This window comes from Scyliorhinus torazame, chromosome 2, assembly GCF_047496885.1.
Source record: "Scyliorhinus torazame isolate Kashiwa2021f chromosome 2, sScyTor2.1, whole genome shotgun sequence".
Lineage (NCBI taxonomy): Eukaryota > Metazoa > Chordata > Chondrichthyes > Carcharhiniformes > Scyliorhinidae > Scyliorhinus > Scyliorhinus torazame.
Genome location: NC_092708.1, coordinates 85,049,815 through 85,077,259, shown reverse-complemented (window position 1 = coordinate 85,077,259; position 27,445 = coordinate 85,049,815). Strand labels below are relative to the sequence as shown.

Here is a 27,445-nt window from a genome sequence, read left to right as displayed (position 1 = left end):
TGGGTTCCTCTATGAGATAGAAGGTCCGCTGTCCTCTGGCACTGGATTGGCACCAATGCCTGTACCGTGCAGTTGAAGCCCGGCACCATGGAGATCATGCCCTCAGCCATTGGGGTCATATCAGAAATTTCCGCTCCATATGTGGGTATCTAGCTTAGATCTTTAAATAAGCTCATCCTTGGGATTTTGAAAGGAGTTAATAGCAAACTGAGGTGGGGGTGCGTGGGAAACGCTCTCCCCGACCCCACCCTGCTCCACTTCAACTGCTTAAAAATGTTAGGCACTAAATAAAGTTGTACTACCCAATAAACTTAGCTCTGATAACCTATTCAATGCAGAAAATCAAGGAGAAGTGGCTTTATTGTCAGTTATATTCATGAATTTATGAATGGAATCATGCCAGAGGAATTGCTGCAGCTTAAGTTATGTTTCAATATTTGTGCCAGGAATGTTTGAGTTATTGTAGATTTATGTTACCAGTCAATGAATGTCACAGTGAAGCTGCACACAGGAGCGTTGTTACCTGGAAGTCTGTTCTTTGTAGATGGGAATATCATGCAGAGTGAGCATTACTTGCTAAACCAGGTCTGTTGAAACACAAGTCACACTGAGAAATATGTGTCTTGGCAATTGGTACCCATCCAATTTGTCTACCTCTCGCTCGGTTTCGTGCAGTTATCTCTAGCTCCATCCTGTTGCTACAGCCCCAATAATAAAAAAATACTTTGTGTTTTAACAATGAATTCATAACAAAGAGACATTTAATCAGTAACCAATCAGCACAACCAGTAGAGCTGGGCAGGATTCTCTGTTGCACGACACCAACATTGTAATCGCCGATCGGGCGGAGAATCGGCTCAAATGCCAAAATCAGGCCGGCGCCGGTTTGACGTCGGTCAGCCATGCTCCGCCCCCTCCAAAATAGCGTTATCACTTCGGGCTTCGTTGCAACGCTGCTGGCACGTCATCGGTCGGCCCTAGGCGATGCTCCGCCCCACTGGGCCCAGTTCCTGATGGCGCGGGACACACGTGGTCTCTGCTGTGCGGGAACCTGGCCTGGCGGCTGCAGACTGTGTCCAGCGTGTCACACTCGGCCGGGATCTGTGCCGCTGGCCGGGGAGGTTTCCGCGAGGGCTGGGGGGACTGGTGGGGGGTGACCAGGGGGTGGACTGTGGGGTTGCAGATGGCGGGTCGGGTTCTCGCACAGTCGGCGCCATGTTGTACGGCGCGACCGCTGCAGGCCATCAGCCGTGTGCATGCGCGGCGAGGGACCCGGCCATTCTCCGGTCATTTTCGGCACTGGAGCCGGGGGTTTCACCCAGCGCCACTGCTAGCCCCTCAACGGTCCCGGAATCGGTGAGGATTTCACGGATATTTTCTGGTCATAAAAAACAACACATGCTCTGCTGGCATCTGCACTTAGCCGCTGAAACAGAGACTCCCACCCCATATCTGCTCTGAAGGTCTGAAGGCCCAGAAAAGCGTAGCCGAATAAAATAGGGAAAGATGGTGGGGAAAATTGAGTATGTTTGTAACTATAGCAAAGACCTCTTCTGAAATTGGGTTAAGTTTCCAAGTCCAATGTGAAAACCATCTGGATTATGTGATGTAACCCATAGTTCCAAAGTCTGTATTTTTTGAGACAGACCGTAATTGAAAAGGGAAGCTGAAAAATAAAATAACCCAGTTTCTCAAGAAAGTAAGATGGAAACTGAGGTTGGAAACCGGAACTTCTGTGGAGACTGAAAGTGATTGAAATTATATAAAAAGGACACAGATCCATCGGAGCTTATACTTTTAAAAAATAAATTTAGAGTACCCAATTCATTTTTTCCAATTAAGCGGCAATTTAGTGTGGGCAATTCACCCACCTTGCACATCTTTGGGTTGTGGGGGCGAAACCCACGCAAACATGGGGAGAATGTGCAAACTCCACACGGACAGTGACCCAGAGCCAGGATCGAACCTGGGACCTCGACGCCGTGAGGCAGCAGTGCTACCACTGCACCGCCGTGCTGCCCTCAATGGAGCTTATACAATGATGCCCTTGTTCCGCACTGTAACTGTTGAATATTCTTTTGTCTACTATGTCTGTACTGTGTATTTTCTCTTGGCCGCAGAAAAATGCTTTTCACTGTACTTCGGTAGATAAGCACATGGAGCACACCAGAATGACAGGGAGTGGGATAGCTTGATCTTGGTTTCGGACAAAGCTCTGCACATCATCGAGGGCCGATGGTCCTGTTATGTGCTGTACTGTTCTACGTGACAGTAAATATCAATCAATCAATCAATCAATTATATTCTCAGTGGTGCAGTACTGGTAGGCTGAAGAAGATAAAGTCTAGATCCAGATTCTGAGGATAGGCAAATGTACAATTGCTGTAGCTGTTTCTGTTACATGAGATAGCATTGGGTCTATGCCATTCAGAGCACTGCAAGCAGAGCTGAGGAGGCTCTGCGACATGTGCTATTTTTTAGTGAAAACATCTGTCCATGGAACTTGGGTTGGTTGTATGGTGCTGTTGGGTGTGATTCAGGCTAAATTCTAGAAGAAGAGGACCTTAAATTAATCAGCAGGAATACAGAGTTTTGAAATGATTTTACAACTGAGACTGATGACACATAGGCTGAGTAGACATATAGGCTCAGCCTATTCATCAGATCTGTCTCAGTGGGATCTACCACTTAATGTGCAATTTTAGTTTATAATTGACAGCAATTTGCCTGTTAATTCATGGTAGAGTTTTGTTATTTTGGGTTTTGGATAGTAATTAGTGTTTACTTTGTTTGACTCTTGTAAACAAAAACTCTTTGTTTTAAAGTATGGAGTCTTGGGACTTGATCCTTTCATCTGCGATTTTAAATTAGTTTTTTAAGACTTACTGGTCTCAACCGAGAATAGAAACAGCTACTTTATCACATTGGATATCAATAACCTTTTAAGGTAATGGCAAAACGTAATAGATAAAGCTTTCTGGCTCAAGTAGAAAACATGAGAAATGTTTATTCCATAAGGTAAAATGTTTCTTTCAAATGGAAACAATATCAATCTGATTAAAAGTTGAATTGTAAAAGAAGTTTAGGTAAAGAATGAGTGCAATGGTGTAATTTATGTAGTAAATTCTATGACAATACTAGATTGTCAAAGCAAGAATATTAAATATATGTTTTTAATATCCCCTTTGAAAACATTGATTGCATCAATTTTTCTGTTTCTCAGATTAATTTCCAATTGTTTATTGGTTATTTGCTGTTTGTGGCAACACTTCAAAATAATTCATTGGTTGTGAACCTTTTGAATATCTTGACAACATAAGGCATTACGCATACAAAAGGTTGCTCTACTTTCATGTTTTTTTTTCAATTCTCATAGAGTCAGCTGGTACCTCCAATGGGTGCAGCAACAACGTTGGAACATGCGAACAGCTATGCCTGCCCAGACCCAATGGAGCCCACATTTGTACTTGTACTATAGGCTACCGTATCAACCCAGATAACAAGACATGCTCATCCTTTGACTCGTTTCTAATTGTGTCCCAGCTGACCACTATCAGGGGATTCAACCTGGATGTGAATGACCATTCTGAAGCCATGGTACCAGTGGGTGGCATTGGCAAGTATCATAATGCTTGACTGAAAAATGGTCTGTGAACATAAATTTCAGAATAAGCACATCACAGAAATTGGTGATTCTAATGGCACATCCTGCATTTTTTGCAATGGGGCTTGGGCCAAGGTTGCCAATAAAACCAATCTTATAGTGTGTAGAACTGTAAGAATCATAATACATCTATTGACCAGTGAAGGTAGGTTTACGGTAAACCGTGGCAGAGGACCAGCTGGCAGATTTCTCCACTAGAATGTCAAGGAAAGGGAGTTAATTTGACTTCTCTGTTTTAAACCATTTGCTCACCATGTAAGCTTGATAGGGCTAAAATAGGGCACATCAAAGACATCCTGCGGGACAATGGCTACCCTGATCAGGTTATTTTGCACGGTATATTGAACAAGTTAATGACCAGGCCTAAAACTGTCACTTTCATCCTTGAAAGGAGCTTGGTCTATCTCAGATTATCCTGGAAGGACAAGGTATCTCAAAAATGAGAGCAAGAGGTGAAGCTAGCTATTTTATGCTGCTGCTATGCAGTAGCAACACAAGTTACATTCGGCACTAACAGGATGCTGCCATCAAGCCTATCACACAAACGAGTAACATGGTATATGAATTTTAGTGCCAGTGCGAGGTTAGGTATGTGGGCTGTATGTCCCAAAGACTGGCGGGTAGTATAAAACAACACGTCTCTTCCACTGTTCACAACAGGCAAAGTACAGGCCACACCTAACCACCCCGTACTTATAAAATTCATCGTATCCAACACTAGATGTGATTCTGTGATTGGACGACATTTGCTAAATAATCCTCAGTGTACTAAGAATTACGCTGACATCAATTTAAGATTGGCAGTTGGGCTCGCAGTGTGGTGCATTTGCATGTGCTGGAAGCTACATATATTAATACACAGGGCCCTGTTCTTTGCAGACAAAGAACATGTGCATACATTGCACCTGTTTCAGCGAAAAGAAATGAGTGATAGCCATTTGCTAGTTCATTATTCGGGTCAATGCCTTGATCAATCAATGTCAAGATGCCTTGTTTAAATTTTCAAAAATGCTCAGTCACCATTAACTGGTGCATTCTCCATAGCAATGCCTCGACCAGTCAGAATCCACTTCCCAACCAATCAGCACCCTCTATTCATTCAGCATAAAGTTGTTTTCCCCCCTTCAATTAGTATTCTTGCCATTGTCTTGATGAGTGCAAGGTGAAAAGCTTTGACAAAATGAATTTTTCCAGCATAGTTCAAGTTCTGTATTATCAAATGCCTGACTTTTGAATGTAAGCAAATCTTCATTAGTATCATTCATGTAAAAAATCCTACTAAGCACTAAAGTATAATGAAAACTAACTGATGTATAATGAACTACACATGCCGGAGAACGGGAAAAGTATGGAAGATTGTGGCAAAATTACATTCATTGCCCCTCATTTCTCACATAAATTGTTGTATATGTAATGGTAATCTGTCACTTCATTTGATTAATTGTTTCAAAATTGTGTATGAATTTCCAACCTCTGTCCCTAGCTTGCAGCGATACGTGAATTCCTTCCTGAGCTCACAGCGATGTTTTACTTTTTCATTTTTCCTCATTCACATTGACACCTTTCAGCTGTCTTCCCTGTTCTTGCAGGCACCCTTCTTTCCTCCCGGTCCTCCTATTCCCACTAGTTTACACTGGAAATCCTCTTTCTCTCCCTCTCCCCATTTACTCTGCCATGTTCCTCCCATTCCAAGTCCAAATTGAAACTCTTCTTCCCCTTCTTATAGTTCATGTTTCCACTCTTTTCTCCAGTTAATGGGCCAAATCTTTTTGGTCTTTCCTTTCAACACAACGGTTGCCTCCTTTTGGATGCTGCTGCTAATCGAGGATATTAGGCAGTGTTGTGTCTTTTACTCATCCCACAAAATGATCATTATCAGGTGTTCCTACCTGCAACATTCATCGTTGGAAGGAGGGATAAGAAGCATGTAAAGTTTGACAAAGCAGTTTTACTGTGAAATTAATGATAATGTGAACGAGCAGTCCTCAGATTACTTTGACTATAGTGTTTGTGCAATTTGACACATTTTGTGACTGTGGAACTTTGTATGTGTGTGGTTAACAGCCACATAGATATAAATGTGTAATCTGAAGACTCATGCGGTTGACGCTTTTTTACCTGTAATTCTGCAATTAACTTTTTTTAACAGAAACAAAAAATCCCTGAATTGAATTCCTATCAAATTTATTATTAAGTGGATATTAACCAAATGCTTGAAAACTATTAATAAAATATCTATGATATATTTACAGCTGTTGAGTATTTTACCTGTTTAAAAATTAAGTGACTTAAGAATATTTTGTTTGAGGGGCAGCACGGTGGTGCAGTAGTTAGCAGTAATGCCTCACGGTATCGAGGACCCGGGTTCAATCCCGGTCCCAGGTCACTGTCCGTGTGGAGTTTGCACATTCTCCCCGTGTCTGTGCGGGTCACAGCCCCACAACCCAAAGATGTGCAGGGTAGGTAGATTGGCCACGTTAAATTGCCCTTAATTGGAATTTTAAAAAAAAAAGAATATTTTGTTTGGAAATTGCTCCAAAAATGTTTTCTTGCCTTTAGTTTTGACTTTCTTTGAGTTTCTTTGCTTTTTGTTCAAACTAGGAATGGTACATTTAGAGGAAGTAATATTTTTATGTTTTCCTTTAGGTCGCTTTGTCCTACATATGGATGTACACATATCTTCAGGGTTTATTTACTGGTGTGACTCCAGTTCCACAGCTTCAAGGAATGCTATTCGCAGGATTAAACCTGATGGGTCTTCCTTCCAAAACGTTCTGGTTACAGGAATTGGTCAGAATGGTATTCGAGGAATTGCTGTGGATTGGGTGGCAGGTCAGGGGCTGACCAAGTTTCTATCATCCTGCTTTACAGTAACCACTTGCAATTTCTGCGTGCTGTATTAGAGGAAATTTACTTACTAAACAATAGCAACTTATATTCATATAGTGCCTTCAATGTAGTAAAATGTCCCAAGGTGCTTCACAAGTGCATTATAAAACAATGTATGATATTGAGCCACATATGGAGACATCAGGTCAAATGGGCAAAACCTTGGTCAAAAAGCTTAACTGTTGAGGAGTGTTTCAAAGTAGGAAAGCACAGTAGAAAGGTGGAGAATTATAGGCAGGCCCTTCTAGATCACAGAGCCTGGAATAATGAAGGTGCTGCTACTAATGGTAAAGCAGTTTGAAATAGGGATGCTGAGGAGGCCATAGATAGGTAATGCAGCTTTTTGAGGTGTTGTGGGTTTGAAGGAGATTCTAAAGATCAGGAAGGGCATGGCAATGAAGGAATTTGAAAATGAGGAGAAGAATTTTAAAATCACAATGCTTCTCAACCAGGAATAGTGGGGATAGTGTGAGTGAAGGTATTGAGGTAGAAGATCTTGCTGAACGGTGGTACAGGCTTAAGGGGCCAAATGGACTACTCCTACTCCTATTTCCTCTGTTGCTATCAATGCTGAAGTGGCAATCAAGGCCGTCTGATCCCAAGCCTATTGAAAACGGAAGGCATGAGACCATAGTTGGCCTGATATAACACAGCTTGGTGTGAAGCATTTTAAAAGTACCCAGCTTTCAATTTTTACTGTTAGACTGAAAACTCTTTTAATACTCAGAATTTGTTCTCTGTAAAGTGGAGTCCTATGACTCTGCATCATACTCGCCTGACCAGAAAGTATAGTTCAGCAATGTTCTGATGTAGCTGTTACTTTTCGTGTGTTTCGCCCTCAGTAACATATCACAATTTTTCTTCATTATACGTAATTTCTTCAGCTGAATACCAAATGTAGCCTCTGTTACATTTCACAAGGCAAAGAAAAATAAACTTCTGCATATTAAACAAAATAATTAAAATGATCAGGGATGAATGATATATATTAAAATCGCTCAGTGATTTGAACCTATTTGTGAATTTGGATTTGCACCACCCTGACCACACATATTGAACTCCAAACTGTTTCTGTACTATACACAAGTCTGCATTTCAACTCTTGCCATTTGGTTATATTATAGAACCTGGTCTTTATCCTTTGAAAGAATGATATATGTTTCTTTTTTTATGTGAACAGGCAATCTGTATTTCACAAATGCGTTCTTTACTGAAAGTTATATTGAAATTCTACGTTTGAACACCACTTTTCGTCAAGTTCTCATCAAAACAACAGTAGATCGGCCGAGACACATTGTTGTAAATCCAAAGATCCGACGTATCTTCTGGGCTGACTATGGGCAGAATCCCAAAATTGAACGTGCTCTCCTTGATGGCTCCAACAGAACTGTCTTGGTGGATGATGGTATTGTCATGCCACGAGGTCTAGCTGTTGACCACACGAATGACTACATCTACTGGATTGATGACTCCCTCGACCTGATTGCTAGGATCTCACCTGATGGTGAGGAACATCAGATAATTCGGTATGGCAGTCGCTATCCAACTCCATTTGGAATTACGATCTTTGAAAACAGCATGATTTGGGTAGACAGAAACTTGAAGAAGGTTTTGCTTGCAAGTAAAGAACCTGGAAACATAGAACAACCTTCTGTTATCCGAGACAACTTGAACCTATTAAGGGATGTGGTAATGTTTGATAAAAGGATTCAACCAACTTCACCCCAGCAAATAAACCATAACCCCTGTTGGGAGCTGAATGGAGAATGTGCACAATTTTGTTTTGCATTGCCTAGTTTGCAAGTGCCAAAATGTGGATGTGCCCATGGCAGGTTGGATTCTGATGGCAAACAGTGCATGATCATCACTAATGATTATTTGATATATGCAACAGAAGGCTCCATTCGCAGTCTTCACCTAGATACTGCTGATCACACGTTGCCCTTCACAGTAGTAAATGTATGGTGGACTGCAGTGGCTCTTGACTATGACAGCAGTGACAAGAGAATTTATTTCACACAAATCTTTACCCAAGGACGCAGTACAATCAGTTACCTCAGTCTTGATGAAATGTCTGCTTCACCTTCACAGGTGATAACAGGTAAATACAACAATTACTTTCCAGTCAGTAACATAACTGTTAGATAAGCCACAATAAAATTGAGTACAAGATCCCAAATAATGGAAAACCTTTGGCCAATGAAAGTTCTTGTAATCTCCATTCTGTGACCCTGGCCTTCTTTGCATCCACTGACCCTCTGCCCCATCATTGGTTACTGTGCCTTCAGCAGATAGGCCCTATATTCCGCAATTATTTTCCTCAACCCTTCCCACCGTTGCACTAATTTATTTTCTGACCAAGGTTTTCCGCATCCCTCTTAATGTTCCCTGCTATGGCTCAATGCTCATTTTATTTGTTTTTTTAATGCTTCCATGAAGCAACTTAGGACATTTCTCTAATTTATGGTACTATATAGATGCAAACTGTTACTGTTGTACCATGTTGGATTGTTAACAAACATGTTATCGGCCAGTTATAGTTAGAATAGATAATAGACAACCACTATTACAAATAATATTCTAAATGCAGTAAAACTTGATTTCCCTATCACAACAACAAGAAGGTCATCAATATCATTGATTCCGCTAACAATGACAAATTGAACCTGATAACTAATTTGATTTAATGCTGTTAGTTATATGAATTTTGAAGTTGGAATTAGTGATCTTATGGATTCTATCCTGGAATATAGGGCGGGATTTTCTGGCCATTCAGGCTGGCAGGATCTTACCCGGCGGTGAGGAGTGCATTCAGCGGGAAAGCCCGTTGACCACGGCAGGACCATGAAATCTCACTGCCGGCCAGTAGGAAGCCGTCCCTCCACCGGTGCAGGATACACCATGGAGGGGTGAGGAAAATCCTGCCCATAGCGTAGAACATCTGCTTTAATTGGTCCAGTATTACAATATTGGATCATTTTCTTAGTTAGTAGAATTTCTTGCTCTTACTTAAGAAATTTGAAGTGGGTTCGAAGAATTCATGACTCAAAGCTAATGCTGTTTCATAGAGAACCAAAGATTACTTATTGTTTTCACATGTCAGTGAATATACATTTTAAATGATTAAATAATTCATACAAATATTTGTTCCGAGGTTTGGGTGCTCCTGATGGAATTGCCTATGACTGGATTAACAAGAGGATTTATTATAGCGATTATTTGAATCAAACAATTAGCTCCACAAAAGTGGATGGCAGTGATCGCACAATCATTGCGAACGTTCCGAGGCCAAGAGCTATCGTACTGGATCCTTGCAGAGGGTAAGCTTGGTCAAACTATATATTCAAACCGAGTGCTTTATTATTCAGTTCCTGTATTGTAGTTATCTTTGTATCTTTTTAACTTTGGATATTTACTGAAATTAGTTTCAAACAAATTCTAATGGCTTTTATCCAGCAGCCAAGTGCAAATGTCATGAGCAAAATTTTCCCAAAAGGTGGCAAAGTGACAGGCTCTGACTGAAAGCCGGCATGTTTTTCCCGAGGGAAACAGCCAGGTTTTCAGATCTTTCGACACTTTGTCAAGAAAAAGTAGGCGTGTTTGTCCCACCATTCTGGCAGGGTGGGGCCTCATAGAGCCAGCAAGCCTGGCTTAACTGAGATTGGGGTGCCTGATTAAAGGGTGCCCCAAATTTAAATCATAGATTATCATAGAATTTACAGTGCAGAAGGAGGCCATTCGGCCCATCGAGTCTGCACCGGCTCTTGGAAAGAGCACCCTACCCAAGGTCCACACCTCCACCCTATCCCCATAACCCAGTAACCCCATCCAACACTAAGGGCAATTTTGGACACTCAGGGCAATTTATCATGGCCAATCCACCTAACCTGCACATCTTTGGACTGTGGGAGGAAACCGGAGCACCCGGAGGAAACCCATGCACACACGGGGAGGATGTACAGACTCCGCACAGACAGTGACCCAAGTCGGAATCGAACCTGGGACCCTGGAGCTGTGAAGCAATTGTGCTATCCACAATGCTACCGTGCTGCCCAAAGTGGAAGTGAAGTGGAAGTGGAACCGGCCCTGCCCCCACCATCACCATGGTCAGCATCGGGGCTTAGTGGGAACCATCGCCCTCTCTCCTCCATGGGTTCCCTGGTCTCTCCTCTGGCACTGCCAACCTGGCATTGCCCTTTCCCTGACTACCTGGGGGCTACATTGCCTCACCAGGCAACATCACCCTCATTCCAGGTATTAGTCTAGTAAACTATATCTGAACTGCTTCCAATGTATTTATATCCTTCCCTATATGAGAAGACCAATACTGTGCAAAGTACTCTCATTGTGATCTCAGCAATGCCCTGTACAAATGAAACACATGGGCGGGATTCTTCGACCCCCCCGCCGGGTCGGAGAATCCCCGGGAACCGGCGCGAATCCCGACGCTGGCTGCCGTATTCTCCAGCGCGTTTTTCGGGCGGGGCGGCATTCATGCCACGCCGGCAGTTCTGCGCGTGCGCAAAATCACGCCGGCCCTTCGCCGTATGGGCGAACTCGCGCTGTCCCTTTGGCGCCGACTAGAGCGGCACCAACCACTCCGCCGTCCACCTAGCCCGCGAAAATGCCGAGAAATCCGCACTTTCGGAGGCTGTTGGCGCCGGAGTGGTTGGTGCCGGTTCTCCCGCCGGTGTGGGGACAGTTCCCAGAAGGGAGAATCCCGGCCAAGCTCTCTGCGTTTGGGCTGGATTCTCCATTTCTGAGACCAAGTGTTGATGCCGGCACAGAATTCGTGGAGTTCCACAACAGCAAAACTGGCGCCGCACCTGGACCGATTCAGCAACCGTTAAGGAGCTAGCACCAGCGCCACGTGGAACACAATCGATTCCAATGAGAAACGGTGCAGGATTTGCCAGTTCTGCGATTGACACTCAGGAGGCTGACAAGCTACAGTTGCATATACACACTACATTCCCCACACACACCATCCCAACCAACAAGATGGCAGCAAGAAGAGCAGCTCCATGCTTAACCGATGCCAAGCTGGAGACCCTCCTGGACACGGTGGAGGAGAGGCAGATGGCCCTGTACCCCAGCCAGGGAAAAAGACTGCCAGTCGCCGCCATTCGTCGAATCTGGGCACAGGTGGCAGAGACGGTCAGCGCCATGGGCAACACCATCCAGATCGGCCAGCACTGCCAGAGGATACTGCACAACTTCCTCAGGGTGGCAAGGTGGGTAGGCAACACTATGCCCCTGGCACTAACCCGCATCCCACACACCCGTAACCTGACTCCCGATCAACCTGGAGTGCAGCAGAACCCCCACCCTGCACCATATGCCGATACCCATACCAGCCGCTATGGCTGGGTGCCCTGGTCACTGAGGCCACCAGTTACCCACCCCCTGGCTGCATGCATTGGACTGCCTAATACTGTCACTTTCCGATTGCCACCCCACAGGAGAAGGCCACCCATAATCGCCGGGAGCGGGGGAGACTGAAGGAGGGCCGCAAGACCAGCAGCCCCTAACTGTGGCAGAGCAGAGGGCCCTGGGCGCAATCGGCGGCCCGGAGAAAAGGGCCGCTGGGGTAAAGTTCGGCCACGGGCAAGGAAGTGAGACCCTGCTGAGTTGCGGATCCCCATGACACTTGTGCCAACGCCTTCCCCCAACACCACCCCCACACGATCTTCACCCCCACACCACACTCTCCATCAGCCCACCCTTACCCTTACACCACTCTTACCATTACCCCCACTCCCTCACCTCGATCCTCATCCTCACCCCCACCAATCTCACACTGCACAGACCTAATTCTTCACAGGACTGATCACCTAATAATGAATCCTAGCCCTTGGATACCATACAGAATGGGATGGAATAAACTATGTTCTTCACCACTACACAGGTCACAAGCACCATAACATTTAATTCTTGTACAATTCTAATCTCAGAGATATTTTGTGATTTCTTCTAATCAGCTGAATTTTTAGATTTTTTCAATCAGTTATGCTGATTAAATTGGCTTTGGCACCAGTGTCTAACCTCAATTGGACCACTGTACCGTTCACTTCAAGTGGTAACAGCCATTTGTCCTCATGAACCGCATTTACTATAAATGGAGCAACAGTTTGCATTTTTTTAAGTGCTGGAAAAATGTTTGTCTCCAAAAAATTCTTCTCTGTTATTACTCTGACAAACAATGATGTTTCATCACTGGAGACTGTGTCCTCCACTGTGCCGACTGATCTGGGGTTGAACCTAGAGTAACAATTCTGAGCAAAGTAATGTTTTCCTTTGCATCTGGAACAAAACTTGCCAAACGCTGGACACTGCCTTAATTTGTGCCTTTGACCACATCTTTTACACAGAAATACTTTATCCTGATCTTAAACCTGTTTATTGGTGTGCGAGGATCTGTAGGAACTTTCCCGCTTTTTTGGAAGTTCCCCGCCTTTTTGGAATAAGGTGACAACCTGAGAGCTTTCCTCTAAGAAGATGTTGCCATTACTGAGAGATATTTTAGAATGCTGTGCTGCTGGCTCGTGAGCCTGACAAATCTGAACTGTTTGTTCCAAAGACAGCTCCGATTCACTCAGCAACCGTTCCTTCAGCTTATTTTCATTCACACCAAACACAATTTGGCCTGAATCATGGAAGATTCCACCGCAGAAAAATTACAGGTTTTAACTTTTAAATTTAAATCAGTGATGAAATGATCTACGGACTCTTCTGTCTTCTGTAAACGTGATCTAAACACATAAATTTCATTCTTTCTGGGAGTGCAATGTTCATCATATCTTCAAAATACTTACTATCTTCATCGTTTGCAAATTTAAACGTATTAAACACAGCAATTGCTTTGGGCCTTGCCACTATTCGGGGCATCGCTACCTTACGCGAATCTGATTGATCTCCTAAATTTACTGCAGTAAGAAACAGATTAAGTTGTTGTTTAAACACACGGCAATTGCTGTCCACATTACTATGAAATCTGAGACTCATTGGTGGCTTAATAGACTCATGTAGTTCATTCTTGCAGTCTGCAAAATCTTCAAATCTCTGTGGACCTCGTGGCAAGCTTCATTTGATGATGTGATAGTTTTTTTCTCAGTGATTAATACCATCCATCCCTGGTACCATGCAATATAATAAGAATCCTTATTGTCACAAGTGGGCTTACATTAACACTACAATTAAGTTACTGTGAAAAGCCCTTAGTCACCACAATCCGGCGAGTACACGGAGGGGGAATTCAGAATGTCCAATTCACCTAACAGCACATCTTTCAGGACCTGTGGGAGGAAACCAGAACACCCGGAGTAAACCCACGCAGGCACGGGGAGAATGTGCAGACTCCAAGCAGACAGTGACCCAAGTGAGAATCGAACCTGGGACCTTGGCGCTGTGAAGAAGCTGTGCCAACCACTGTGCTACCGTGTCACCCATAATGTAATGTTCTTGTCGGATGGCCTAATTTATATTACAAGAACACTTGTAGTTAAAGCTATAAACGATTTCTTAACAGTAACTGTAGGTCAAATCTATACAAACAACAGATGAATAATAGTATGAACTTGGACAAGCAACCTCTCTCCCCAGCTCACTAGTCAGTCTGAGGTCACCTGACTCTAACATTCACTTATATACTAATAAGACTCCTAGTAGTCAGTTGGTGAATTACAGCACAACCCCCCATGATATCACGACAATAGGTAAGTACCCGGGGGGCGGGGGGGGGAGAGACATGCCCTAGCAATATCCTAGCAGTGCCCCTTAGCAGTGTGTGTGGGGGGGGGGGGGGGGGATGGTTTTCCATTTGGAGAAGTGGGGTGTCCCTGTGCATGTGGTGGGGGGCACTTTGAAAGCAGTTCCCCGATCTCGGAATTCGCAATGTTGCCAGTGAGCTTCACGCTAATATTCTTGCATGAGCCAGCACTTAGGGCAAAAATTATAAAATTCCGCCCAAGTTAAGGACAAGATGCCTGCAGTTTTCTGATGAATAGTGCATGAAGAGGCTACACATGTTCAAAGGAATCTGTTGCAGTCAACTGGCTGACTTTTCCAATTTTTAAAAAAGTGTCGGTTTTAGCAGGAAAACCTGAGAGAAACCCGTCTGCGAGAACTCGCCATATATTCAGCTTCTTTAAGGAAAAGGGTTTTTTCCACAAGTCTCATGCCTCGCCCGTAGCGACCTGCCTCTGATTCGCTCATGCCATGCAAATTTAATCTCTGCAATCAGAGTGCACCATGCTTCACCGGGGGAGGCCTCGGCAAGTTTATGGATGGGGCCAAGCAGAGGCGGGATACCCTGTACCCACGATCGGCAGATGTCCAGCCAGCAAAGTGACTAACACCGCTTGGGAGGCTGTGACTGCGATTGTGAGAGCCAACTTCATCTCTGAAATCAGTGGGGCACTCCTTTTAAACGCCTCCCCAACACTTCTCCCGAGTCCAGTCGGGGGCATGACGACGAGGATCACAGCGCCAAGTTTCATGGAGGGAGCCCTCAGAAAACCTCTGGATGGTGTCAGGCAGAGACGTAACACTTTGTACCCATGCAACCAGCCCAATGTCCACAAACCAAGGTCACCAACCCTGACTGTGAGGCTGTGGCTGCATTTGTGAGTGCCAGTTTGCTCCATAAGAGGGCAAAGCTACAGTGCCGAAAGAAGATTAAGTACCTTCTTCTTGCAGCCAGTGTAAGTCTACCTCCTCATGTCTCCCACAGCATCCCTTAACACACCCGTCACAGCTCCAGGGTGATCTCACTCCCATCTGCCTCATGAGGTTACAGCCATTCCCTCCTCCCTATAATTCCCCAAGTAGCTCCTATGCTCCTCACATGCCCATCTCTACTTACCTCTCACACGTGTCAGGTCCTCAACACATCCAGCCATGGCGCAAACCTCATGTGAACGACATTTCTCCTATCAGCTTTCACCTGTCCGACACTAATGCTATCTCCCGTTCATTGCAGGTCAATCAGCAGAGCAGCCCGGACCATCCTCCTGGCCCCTGAACACCACAGAGCTGAGCAACTCTGAGCGAGACATCTTGGAGACCAGCTTGAAGAGGCATCACAGCTGTCACCCACTCCTTCCACTAGCGCAGCAGCAGGAATATCTCAAGGACCTGGCACTTGGAGGGATGCCAGAGACAAGGACTTTGTTGAGCCCCAGCGATTACACGCTTCTGTGTACGGTCATCCCAGAGCTGCTGGAGCTGCAATTGCAGAGTCGCAACATCAGGAAAGGATGACAGATTCCCTCCTCAGGCTGCAATGCCGACTGGAAGAAGCCCATCGCCTTCAGTCCAAGGAGATAATGCCGTCACTCCGGAGCAACAAGGCCAATGCTGCGAGGGTGGCATCCGCAGTGGAGACCTTGTTGCAGGAGGTGCATGGTGGGGAATGTCTGCTCTGTAGTTCAGGTCATGACTACCATGGATGTGGAAATGAGCTCCACAGTGCAAGCCTTCAACTACATGGTGCAGGCGCTTGTGGGAATCCATGAGTGTTAGCACCAGAGGACGGTGGGGCTTCTGGATCTCACTCCAGCTGGCCCTCTATCCTATAGAGGGACCCAGGGATCCCAGGTGTGGTGGATCCAAGATTGAGTCTGCAGGCCTTGGACGTTCAACCAAAAAACGTGGAGCTTTATTGAGAGGATGTTAACACTGCAGGCTGCAATGTTAGACTGCCCATTTGTCGGGACAGGAAGATAACATAAAAGTGAGCGATGAGGAGTCCCCCTTTCCTCTCAGGATCTGGAACGTCCATCAATGCATATTCCCCAATTTGGGCACCTTTCCAATGATCCCCAATCCCTCCCTTCTCACACAGTGGTCAATCGTCTACAGTTGCCCCTCTCAATTCCGCCTGCCAGAAATGCCTCGACCCTTCAGAACCTTGGCAGGCCACATGCTCCATCGCGTAACAAGGGTGAGGACTGAAGGCAGTTGACTGCGTTTTAACCTCATGGGTGAACAAGAAGCTGTGACTTGTCATGTCCTGAATGGGTGAGTGATGAGCGCCCTCTACTCTCCCACCTTGCATTAGGGGTGCATTGTGTCACCTCACTGTCATGGAGAGGTAGGTGTAAGTCTTGGTATTTATTGCTTTGGGGGCTCCGCTCCCATTGGGCGCCAATCAGTTGCACACTCATGCACTGTAGGACTGGCAAAATTGACTCGTCAAGGAATGGTCAGATATCTGATCAGGCACTTCGCTTCCTGATGTGGTAGGCGAGGCATACCGATTCATGTTGAGACAGGAATGTGCAGTCACCTTCATCCTTCGGTGGCACTCCCATATCCCCAGCTCTGCTATGGATTAAATGAGGTTCCCGCCTTGAACCCTGACTTTGTTCCCTGCTGGTCTGGCCTCTATAACCATTGGCCTTTCCCTTCCAGACAACACGTGCCCTGAAGATGCACTTTGCAGCCTGATGGTTGGGGTTCATCCTGACTGTACTCATTGTCCTCACTGTGTGAGGGTCTTCTGCCCTAATGTAGCTGCTCAACATTCCTTGTCAGAGTTCCCCACTCTGCCCATGCAGACGGACATTTCACAGGACCTCACCCAGGGGCCTCACTGTCGCCCCTTGTGCTCACCTAGTGATTTCACCCACTCTCACCCGCTTCCATCTGCCACTCCAGAAAGGAAGTGTAGAAATGGTCACAAGCCCAGCAAAGGGAACGCGTGTAGCAAAACCATGTACACCAGCCGACAGACCCCTTTAGTCCAGGAGGACCAAAGCAGTGAAGGGCCACTAAGGCCTGCGAGTGACACTACCCCCAGCCTCCTGAAATTCTGAGGCACAACCCCCGTGTCTGACCTGAGATTCACTTATCTGAGTCGCCCCCATCCTCTCCAGTGTCCCCTCTCCAGTTTACAGCCTGGAGGGTAATGGCGACCCGAGCGCTCACCTCCAATATTCCTTTTGGAGGTTATGTCACCAGGTTCTTGTTTCTATACAGCTGTTGCAACAACTGTTTAGTGAGGAGGGGAAATATCCCGGCAGGAGGGCTCACTAATGATTTTATAATGGCCGGGATTCTCTTTTTGGGAGACTATGGGTTGGATTCTCCGTCCCACCTCACCAGATTTCTGGTTCAACATGCCAGTGGGATGCTCCATTTTGCCGGCTGGTCAATGGGATTTCCCATTGTAGGGCAGCCCCACGCCGTCGGGAAACTCCCAGGCTGCCGGCAAAACGGAGCATCCCAACGACGGAGAATCCAGCCCTATGTTCTCCCATTGGAGGTGAATTGGAACTGATTTGTGGTCCCATTGGGAGCGCAAATCTGAAAGGAATTCAATATCACTCGGCATGCACATTTATGGATGCCGAGGAATACGGGGGATTTCAAAGGGAATCCCACTATCGGGTTTTGGATGCCCCACGGCTGGCCAACAATGCCCCCCCACATCACAAATCAGCCCCCAACATCCCCCTGCATCTCGGATCAGCTCCCCCCCCCCCCGATCGCAAAGCAGCCCCACACCTTCCACCCAGCTTCGCAATTCATCCCCACTCCTGGATTTTCTGGGACTCCCTCCTTCCCTTAAGTACTGGGGTGACCTGACCCGTCCATCCCTCGAGACCCACTGGACCATCCCTGGAAAAAGAAAAGCAACGACCAGTGTTTAAACCCCTCAGATCCTTTAGCTGCAAGCCATTCATACATTTCTCTTGGTGGACTGCGATTGACAGCTTCTGCAAACACAGGTGTTAGCTTTGCTTTAATCATTTCCCTTCATGGTTGAGTATTCTGAAGTGCTGTGACCACAATGTTTACAAACACTGACCACTTCAAAGAGAGTTAAGTGCATTCTAATCACCCCCTTCATGCTTAAGTGATTTTGAAGTGCTGAGCTGGAAATTGACATCACGGGCGGGATTCTCTGCAATCGGCACGATGTCTGCCGACCGGCACCAAAAACGGCGCGAATCAGTCCGGCATCGGCCGCCCCAAAGGTGCGGAATTCTCCGCATCTTGAGGGGCCGAGCCCTCACCTTGAGGGGCTAAGCCCGAGCCGGACTGATTTCTGCCCCGCCAGCTGGCGCGGAAATGTCTTCGCCGGGCGACGCATGCGCAGGAGCATCAGCGGCCGCTCACGGCACCCCCGCGCATGCGCAGTGGAGGGGGTCTCTTCCGCCTCTGCTATAGTGAAGACCATGGCGAAGGCGGAAGGAAAAGAATGCCCCCACGGCACAGGCCCGCCCGCGGATCGGTGGGCCCCGATCGCAGGCCAGGCCACCGTGGGGGCACCCCTCGGGGCCAGATCGCCCTGCGCCCCCCCCAGGACCCCGGAGCCTGCCCACGCCGCCTTGTCCTGCCGTTCGAAAGGTGGTTCAATCCATGCCGGCTGGCGTGGGTTGACAGCGGCTGGACTTCGGCCCATCGCGGAACGGAGTATAGCCGGGGGTGGGCCCGCCGACCGGCGCGATTTCCGCCGACTGGCGTGGTGCGATTCCCGCCCCCACCGAATCTCCGGTGGCGGAGAATTCAGGACACGGGGCGGGATTCACGCCGGCCCCCGGCGATTCTCCGACCCGGTGGGGGGTCGGAGAATCGCGCCCCACGTAACTCTCTTTGAAGTAGTTAATGTTTGTTACAGCACTTCAGTGTTACTCATTTATGAAAGAGATGAATGAGGCAAGGCTAACAGCGTGGGGCAGGAAAATCGGGAAATGCAATCTCATCAGTGAAAATTGCGTTTCCCAACGTTTTCAGGATTTTGGTTCCACGTTGCCATTCTCACTAACAACTAACGTGGGCTCAAAATTCCACGCAAGTTCTCTGCAGCCTTTGATTTCTTTCCCTGGAGCCTCTTCCAGTTATCGGATATGATACTGAGATATCAGTAACATATCAGCCTATATTAAGTAAGTGAGCAAGTAAGCAAGCACTTCAATCACTTTTCCCATAGGTATCTAGAAGCAAAAGAGATAGACTTTGGGTCTTGCACAGATTACATCTTCCCCAGTCTAGCATTGCCTATACTCCTAGTTTCCTTCACGCCATCATTTTTGCCAAGAATATCACAAACATCGAGTCTGTTAATGTATAATTAGCCCGTGATCACAAATCACACTTCATGCAAATTACAACAATCCTCTAACCTCCACTCTTTATCCCTTCACAAAAGATGAGATGCTGAGGGAACAAAACATATTATCTGCGTATTTGGCTCATAATTCCTCTTGAGGACCTCAGCATACAGACAGTACGACAATCAGATACATGGGTCAAATAGAGCGCAAGCATGCTGAGCATTGACATTATCAAATTATTCTGTTGACTAGACAAACCTGGTCATACAGACTTGTACAGGATAATCCTGTAACACAGTTCACAAAGAGTGAATGGAATAATAGTGGTTTGTTGTACGCAAAAAAGATTTGCTATGTGGCAGAGACAACCCATTGAGCACCCATGGATGAGGACCTTCAGGTTGAGAAGGGAGAGGGCACTGTGAATATAAAGGATAATGAGGAAGTAGGAGGACTCGGACTCCAACAGTTACCTGCAGAGATGTCAAGCTACAACCTACTAAAGAATGCATCAGCTGACTGATCATATGCCCTGGGCTTCCCACCCTTAAATAACTTACATAAAGACCAACATTGAATTGCACGTTAACTAACATTGCAAGATCAGCAGCTTACACTCAAGTTTGCTCAACAGTGAATTGTCCTCTGGGCAACCCTTTCCACTTGCACCTGTTGCTGCTCAAGTGTGCTTAGTGAATCATCAAAACAGGCCTCTGGACCACATGGGTGTCATGATATTCATACAAACATATCATGGTGCAAACACACACATACACTGATGGACAGATCAACGGACCAATCAACACACACGCAACATCACAGCCAATCACCAGTGAGAGCACACGCACTATAAAACGGGGAACACCACAGTTCCCGCTCATTCCAGCAGGAGATAGCTCAGAGCACAGAGCTCACAGCGTGCCACTCAGACATACACTATGTGCTGAGTGCCTCTCTAAGATAGTGCAAGGGCTGGGTCCACAGGTTTACTGGTAAAGTACGAACCACAGCCAGAAGTATACAGTAGATGTTATCAAGAATAATAAAACAGAGTTGTACCATCTACAACCGTGTTGGTTCGTTTGTATAGCGGAACACCCAGCACGACAATGGGTAACTGATTTCTGTTCTGGGTTGGAAGAATAAGAGCACGCAGACCTGAAGTCTAAAGTCTGACACATTCAATGGGACTTTGAAGAAGGGAGGCCTTTGAAGAAGGGAGACAACAAGGATTAGCAAATGAAGACAAACATAACCCGTAGCAGATGAGTGGATCTCTTTGCTCAGATTGTGAGTAAGAAAATTAAGTAGAAGAAAAAATGTAGTGAGTATCACATAATTGTGTTGGTCAGAATGCATTATGTCAAGGAACTTGCCTGATTTTCCTCCACTAATCTAAATGAAAAAAAATGAGCAAATTAATTTTCATGTCCGCATCCTGAGCAACCTAGTTTATTGATACATGCTGCATTCCAGGTTAGGTCAGGAAAATCCCTCCTTGTGTCATTTACATTGCATTAAAATAGCAGGATACTCATGGTACTATTATTCAGAATTGCCTTAATTCATGATATGTTTTTTTCTAATAGGTATATGTATTGGACTGATTGGGGAACCAGTCCTAAGATAGAACGAGCAACATTGGGAGGAAGTTTTCGTATAACAATTATAAGTACCAGTTTAGTGTGGCCAAATGGACTGACAATGGACTACGAAGATCAGAAACTCTACTGGGCTGATGCTTCTCTGTATGTTTATAATCATGGTTTTCCTGCCATTTATGGACTTATGTGGAAGAATTAGAATTTCATTTAGTTGTACTTTCGGTGTGTCTTGTGTGCTTCTTCACAAATTATTCATAATTTAAGGTTATGTTCTCACCCACTCTTACTTGGAGACGGAGAATGGTTCATGGGATATTCCCCTTCCAGATTCCCTCCCCACCTCTTCCCTCCAACATGGGCCTCTCAAAACACCTCCACTGTGATTTCTCTTCTTTCTGGAAAATCTTCCTTTGGTGGCAGCCTCACACACAGACACACACACCTTTAGGCCAGCTGCAGCATTGAAGTGAATAGCTGACTGGCAAAATAAAAATGAGGGACAAGAGTTAACATATGTAGGGCCTGAAATGTCACTGAGTCCTGAAGTTGGTTGGCCAGCAGGAGGAGCATGTAAAATTTCCTGGATGGCTTTCCCTCTCCTGTCTGGCCAATGGGTCCACAATTTTACAGTAGGATGGGCCAGGCCTGGGTTGGCCAGTGTACCCTTGTCCCAATTGAGGCCCATTAGCGAGCAGTTGATGACTGTGTCACACTTCGCCTCAATGTTGAGGCTGGTGGGAGGGGTTCAGGAGCAAAACGGGAGGCCTAGGAAGTCAACCTGTTCAGGCCTTGGGTGGGAAGGGAGGAAAAGCATCTCCTTTAATGGCGTCCTTTCCACATAAGGCACCCCTCCCACAAGGTCTGTCACTCATGGATGCTCCCTCCCCTGTGGCTACTCCATCCAGAGCCCCATCCCTCTCTCCCAACCTCCTAGGGGCTCACCTCCCCACCCCTACATGAGCATGAGACCAGCTGCACTTTCAGAGCCCTGGACTCTAAATATGGCGACTGCTTGTAGTCCAATCTTGGCCACTGCTGCTGCTGGCACTATAGAGTGTTTGCCAATCAGACTGGCTAGCAGCACTCTGAGGTCGGGTTTCCTCCCAAGTAAATATGCTAAATAGCTAAATAATGCTGCCCGCTGCATTAAATAACTGTTGACTCATGGATGTCGGACGAGTAGCCTGATATTGCAAAGGCAGTGGCGGCATCAAAATAGTGAAACCTTAGATGAGTGCTATGAGGTGCCAATGGAAATGAAAATGAGAAGCAGATGAGGACAGATCCCTGTAGAAGTCCTAGATAACAGAGCGAATGCAAAAACAAAGCCATTGCTTGAGTTGCACTGGCTAGACTGGCTAGGTAATTTTATGGTAGTATTTTGAATTTACAAATAAGTATAGTCATGATTTTTTTAAAAATTGTCTATTCATGAATAATCATTTATTTATTTATTTATTTTTATAAATTTAGAGTACCCAATTCATTTTTTCCAATTCAGGGGCAATTTAACATGGCCAATCCACCTACTCTGCACATCTTTGGGTTGTGGGGGCGAAACCCACGCAAACACGGTGAGAATGTACAAACTCCACACGGACTGTGGCCCAGAGCCGGGATCGAATCTGGGACCTCGGCGCCGTGAGGCACCAGTGCTAACCACTGTGCCACCGTGCTGCCCATGAATAATCATTTATGATATTATCCCGGGGCTCCATGGCTTTGAACTTAAGTGGTTACATATTTATCAAATTTGTGTCTAATAGTTTTGCGGCATCATTGCTTATAAGTGATCCAAAGTGTATCACTGGTATGGGAGTTATGTGAAAATGTTAATTTTCAATAATCAGTATTTTCTGCAAAATTCAACAATATTCTGTTTCAGCCGGAAGATTGAACGCAGTAGTCTCACAGGTACAAACCGTGAGGTGATTGTTAGCACTGCGATATACCCATTTGCACTGACACTCTATGATGAGTATCTCTACTGGACAGACTGGAATACTAGAAGCATCTACCGGGTCAATAAGCATGATGGGTCAGACCAGACTGTGATGGTACAAAACCTACCGCATCGTCCAATGGATATCCATGTTATGTCTGAGAAGAAGCAGCAACAATGCAGTAATCCATGTGATCAGTTTAATGGAGGCTGCAGCCACATTTGTACTCCAGGTACTAACTATTCCCACCTAAAACATTTGAATAATTGGATTAAAAAATGATGGAACATTAATCGTTCAATTTTGTAGTCGGGTCTTTTAAGAACACAACTTATGCAAATCAGAACAAGATAGGCACAGAAGCAGGCCATTCAGCCCCTTGAGCTTGTTCCACAAATTCATTAGATTTGGTTGATCTGTACGTAAAGTCCATTTATCTGTTGTTATTCCCTAACAAAAATCTAGTCATCATGGCACAGAAGGTTTCAACTGCTGCAGTATTTTGGGCAAAAGGTTCAAATTTTCCACTACCGTCTATGTGGAAATGTGCTTCCTGATTCGACGCCAAATAGCCTGGCTTTCATTTTTAGATTTATGGAGTCCTGCACTAGAGGAAATTACTTTTCTATATTGGCCCCATTAAATACCTTTATTGATTTTGACTGGATATGCCTTGTGACTATGGTTCCTCGTGCCGCGAACTGCCACGTGCATGCATCTGCATAGATGTCTTCAATGTTAGCAATATGAAATGAATGAATGAAAAATTAAAATCGCTTATTGTCACGAGTAAGCTTCAATGAAGTTACTGTGAAAAGCCCCTAGTCGCCACATTCCGGCGCCTGTTCGGGGAGGCTGGTACGGGAATTGAACCGTGCTGCTGGCCTGCCTCCCGTCCCCACCAAAACCCAGGGGAATTGACTGACATATTCTTTCCCAATGGCTATGCAGCTGTAAGCGCAGCAGAGCAAGACTCCTGGAAGCTGTAATTGGGGTACAGTTCAATGGGAAATATCAAGGGAAGCCCACATAGCTTTGTCTTTGGCTGTCAATGTACTGAAATCGTGCACATTCAACTTGTCACTTCTCTTGAACATGCATCAGGATACGTGACCCAGCTATATTTAGAGCGTTGTGCATTTAGACGTTTTCAGGTGAGAGAGAGATGAATAGTAACCATTTAAACTACTTTGATAGTTTGAGTTTCATTATCACAATCTCATTTGCAATGTGCTTCCATGTGGCATGTAAGGTCCTCTAGAAATAGATTTGTTGCTGTGTGTTTGCTAACTGTGAGCTTCAAGCACTGTACTGCAAATTATTTTTGTATTGCAATTGTCCTTTAGGGCCGCATGGTTCAGAATGCCAGTGCCCTGCTGATGGAAACTGGCGTCTGGTTAATAACAATCAAGATTGTGTTCTATCTGATACTGCCACATGTGGCACAGGCTACTTTACTTGTCTGAATGGCCATTGTATCCCAGAGAGGTGGAAATGTGACACTGATAATGATTGTGGAGATCAGAGTGATGAAACAGAGAGAGTGTGTGGTAAGTTTCTTATTACTAGCTGCAAATATTTTCATAGCATAAATGTCATGATGTGCAGTAGACCCGATATTGAAAGGGTTAGTTGTCAGTATTTGGTGATATATGATAAAAATAAAACTTGTATAAAATACCTTCTTTGAAGTCATAGATAGCAAATGGATATGATTTTAGTTCAGAAATGCTAATGGTAATCTTACTTTAGTTGGATAATCCTGTTAGAACCTGGGCCTGTTTCAGCACTCATACGAGCATTTATAGTTATTGTTAAGTTACGTTGGTTCTTCTATTTTCCCCTTTGCAACTAGTTGCATGGTTAAGATGGAAGACTCATTGGGCTGAATTTTAAGCTGGGCACAGGGCTCCCGTCCGCTGGTGTATACGTTGAGGGCAAGCTCCACTAGAGTGGTGGCCATTGTGTAGGTACCTTTGGGGAACAACCAGTAGACATGGGCACCCGGACAGGAGTCCCTCTACCCTTGCCTGGCCATCAATCTGACAGGTTTCACCTTTTGAGCTAGATAGTCTGCATTGTTACTCCCCCCACTGCTTCACTCCTTCCACCTTTATCATGGGTAAAATTCCATTTGCCCCTTGGCCCAAGAGTGAAATGGCCATTTAAAGCCTCTTCTGCTATTGATAAATTTAAAGTGGGGATGGGGACAGTTAGTCACTGTGAACAGTATTGTTGCCATAGCTCCCAATTTTTCAGCCCTCTGACCTTCCATCCCACCTCGGTGGACTGTAGAATTCCAGCTGTCATTTGGGAAATGTAAGTTGTCATTCGTGCACTTAGGAATTAAATTTGATCCAGAGGTTACAATTCTGCTTTGGAAATAAAGGAACTAATTTTAGCAACACATGCACCTCCCTTTCCTGAAATATGGAATATCAAATAGAAAAGAACCCTTAGCAGACCTGCAGAGACTATCTGCCCCTTCAGCTAAAGAGGGGCTTGGTAAACATGAGATAAACATAAAACTAAAGCTGAAAAAAATGGAAGTATGGTGTACCAAAGAACAAATGCACTGAAATAAATATTTTTGCTCTCTCTTTCAAGCCGTCCACATTGGAGAAAATGCACATAGAGGTACTTGTTACTTGGTTTATAGATAAGCATATGTTAATTAATTAATTGATTAACATTTGCTTGTTAATTAGGAATAAGTCTGTAGAGATTAACTTTTCTTTAAAAAGAGCATTATAATAACTTCTATTTTAGATACGCTCTAGAATACTATCAAATAAATTTTCTCACAAAACCATCTTATTTCAGTTAGTGCACTTTGACCTCAGGTTGTGGGATTGAGTGCACAACCTAAACAAGAGGTGGCACAGTGCACAGTGGTGAGCACTGTTCCCTCACAGCGCCGGGGAACCGAGTTCAATTCCAGCCTTGGGTGACTGTCTGTGTGGACTTTGCACTTTCTCCACATGTCTGCGTGGGTTTACTCCGGGTGCTCCGGTTTCCTCCCACAGTCCAAATATGTACAGGTTAAGTGGATTGACCATGCTAAAATTGTCCCGTAGTGGTCAAAGATGTGCAGGTTAGGTGGGGTTATGGGTATGGGGGGGGGGGGGGGGAGAGACGGGACCTGGGTGGGGTGCTCTTTCAGAGGGCCGGTGAAGACGTGATGGGCCAAATGGCCTCCTTCTGCACTGTAGGGATTCTATGATTCTATGATGCATCAGTCCAGTACTGAGGACGCGCTGCATCGTTGGAAATGCTTTTTTTTAGTTAGATTTAATCCAAGGGCCTGCGAGCCTGAACCGATGGATGTAACAAATCCCGGAAGGAACTTTTTTGAGAATAGCAGGGATACTCTGGCCATTGTCGACAAAAACTGGTCATTGATCCTGAGATGTGATTCCTGTTTGTCCAGAGAAGGAGGAAGAAGAGGGAATTTAATTCCAAATTTCAGTTGTTATTCTTAGCCATTCAGGTTCCAAACCAATAAGTGGTAGCCTGAGATATTGTTTATCAAATGCAAAATTGAAATAAATTAATAAAACCAAATGCAAAACATTTTATTTTATTTTACATGCAGCCTATTTGGAAGCGTTTGTATATGTGGAAGGTAACTTAAGATTTTTCTCTTGTGTAAAGGAGAACGACCACTGCATCATTTGTAAAGCATTTTCTTGTATATATGGCTTACTTTTTATTATCTCTGTTCTTTTCCTAGCTTTTCATACTTGTCCGCCAACTGCTTTCACTTGTGAAAATGGCCGGTGCACACCATATAGGTATCGCTGTGATCATTACAATGACTGTGGAGACAACAGTGACGAGGCTGGTTGCTTGTTCCCTACTTGTGATCCCAGTACAGAATTCTCCTGTAATAATGGAAAATGCATTAGCAGTAGCTCTGTCTGCAATGGGGTGAGCGACTGCCATGACAACGGAACTTCGGATGAGAGGAACTGCCGTAAGTACGATTAATTCATTCAGCCTTTCTGGAAAGAAACAGGGTGCTCAAGTAGTCATTGATGCAGCAAAGACCATTAAAGACCTCATGACTTATTTATTCAACTCTCTAAAAAGAATGCTGTGTCCCAGAAGTAAGGATTCATGGTTAAAAAGAGTGATATGTTCACAAATGTAGCAGAAAGTAATTATTGTGAAATTTTAAGGCCCAAAATATTTGATCAGAGTTGGAAACTATGTGCCCAACTCTGATCTAACTGAAAACTACCCACTTAGCTGCACATGTTGAAAAGGCTCTGACTCCGATGG

General features: G+C 45.1%; 1 protein-coding gene across 2 annotated transcripts in view; it reads left to right on the top strand.

Annotated features, from left to right (window-relative positions):
* Nucleotides 1–27,445, top strand: part of LOC140389267 (low-density lipoprotein receptor-related protein 2-like) — a 533,746-nt gene that overhangs the window by 342,560 nt on the left and 163,741 nt on the right. For both annotated transcript variants that reach the window (XM_072473460.1, XM_072473452.1), the window contains 8 exons: nucleotides 3,377–3,616; nucleotides 6,311–6,496; nucleotides 7,734–8,654; nucleotides 9,708–9,873; nucleotides 21,204–21,362; nucleotides 23,104–23,393; nucleotides 24,508–24,711; nucleotides 26,895–27,137. In XM_072473460.1, coding sequence (XP_072329561.1) covers nucleotides 3,377–3,616; nucleotides 6,311–6,496; nucleotides 7,734–8,654; nucleotides 9,708–9,873; nucleotides 21,204–21,362; nucleotides 23,104–23,393; nucleotides 24,508–24,711; nucleotides 26,895–27,137 — 2,409 coding nt within the window. The remainder of the gene's footprint in view (nucleotides 1–3,376; nucleotides 3,617–6,310; nucleotides 6,497–7,733; nucleotides 8,655–9,707; nucleotides 9,874–21,203; nucleotides 21,363–23,103; nucleotides 23,394–24,507; nucleotides 24,712–26,894; nucleotides 27,138–27,445) is intronic.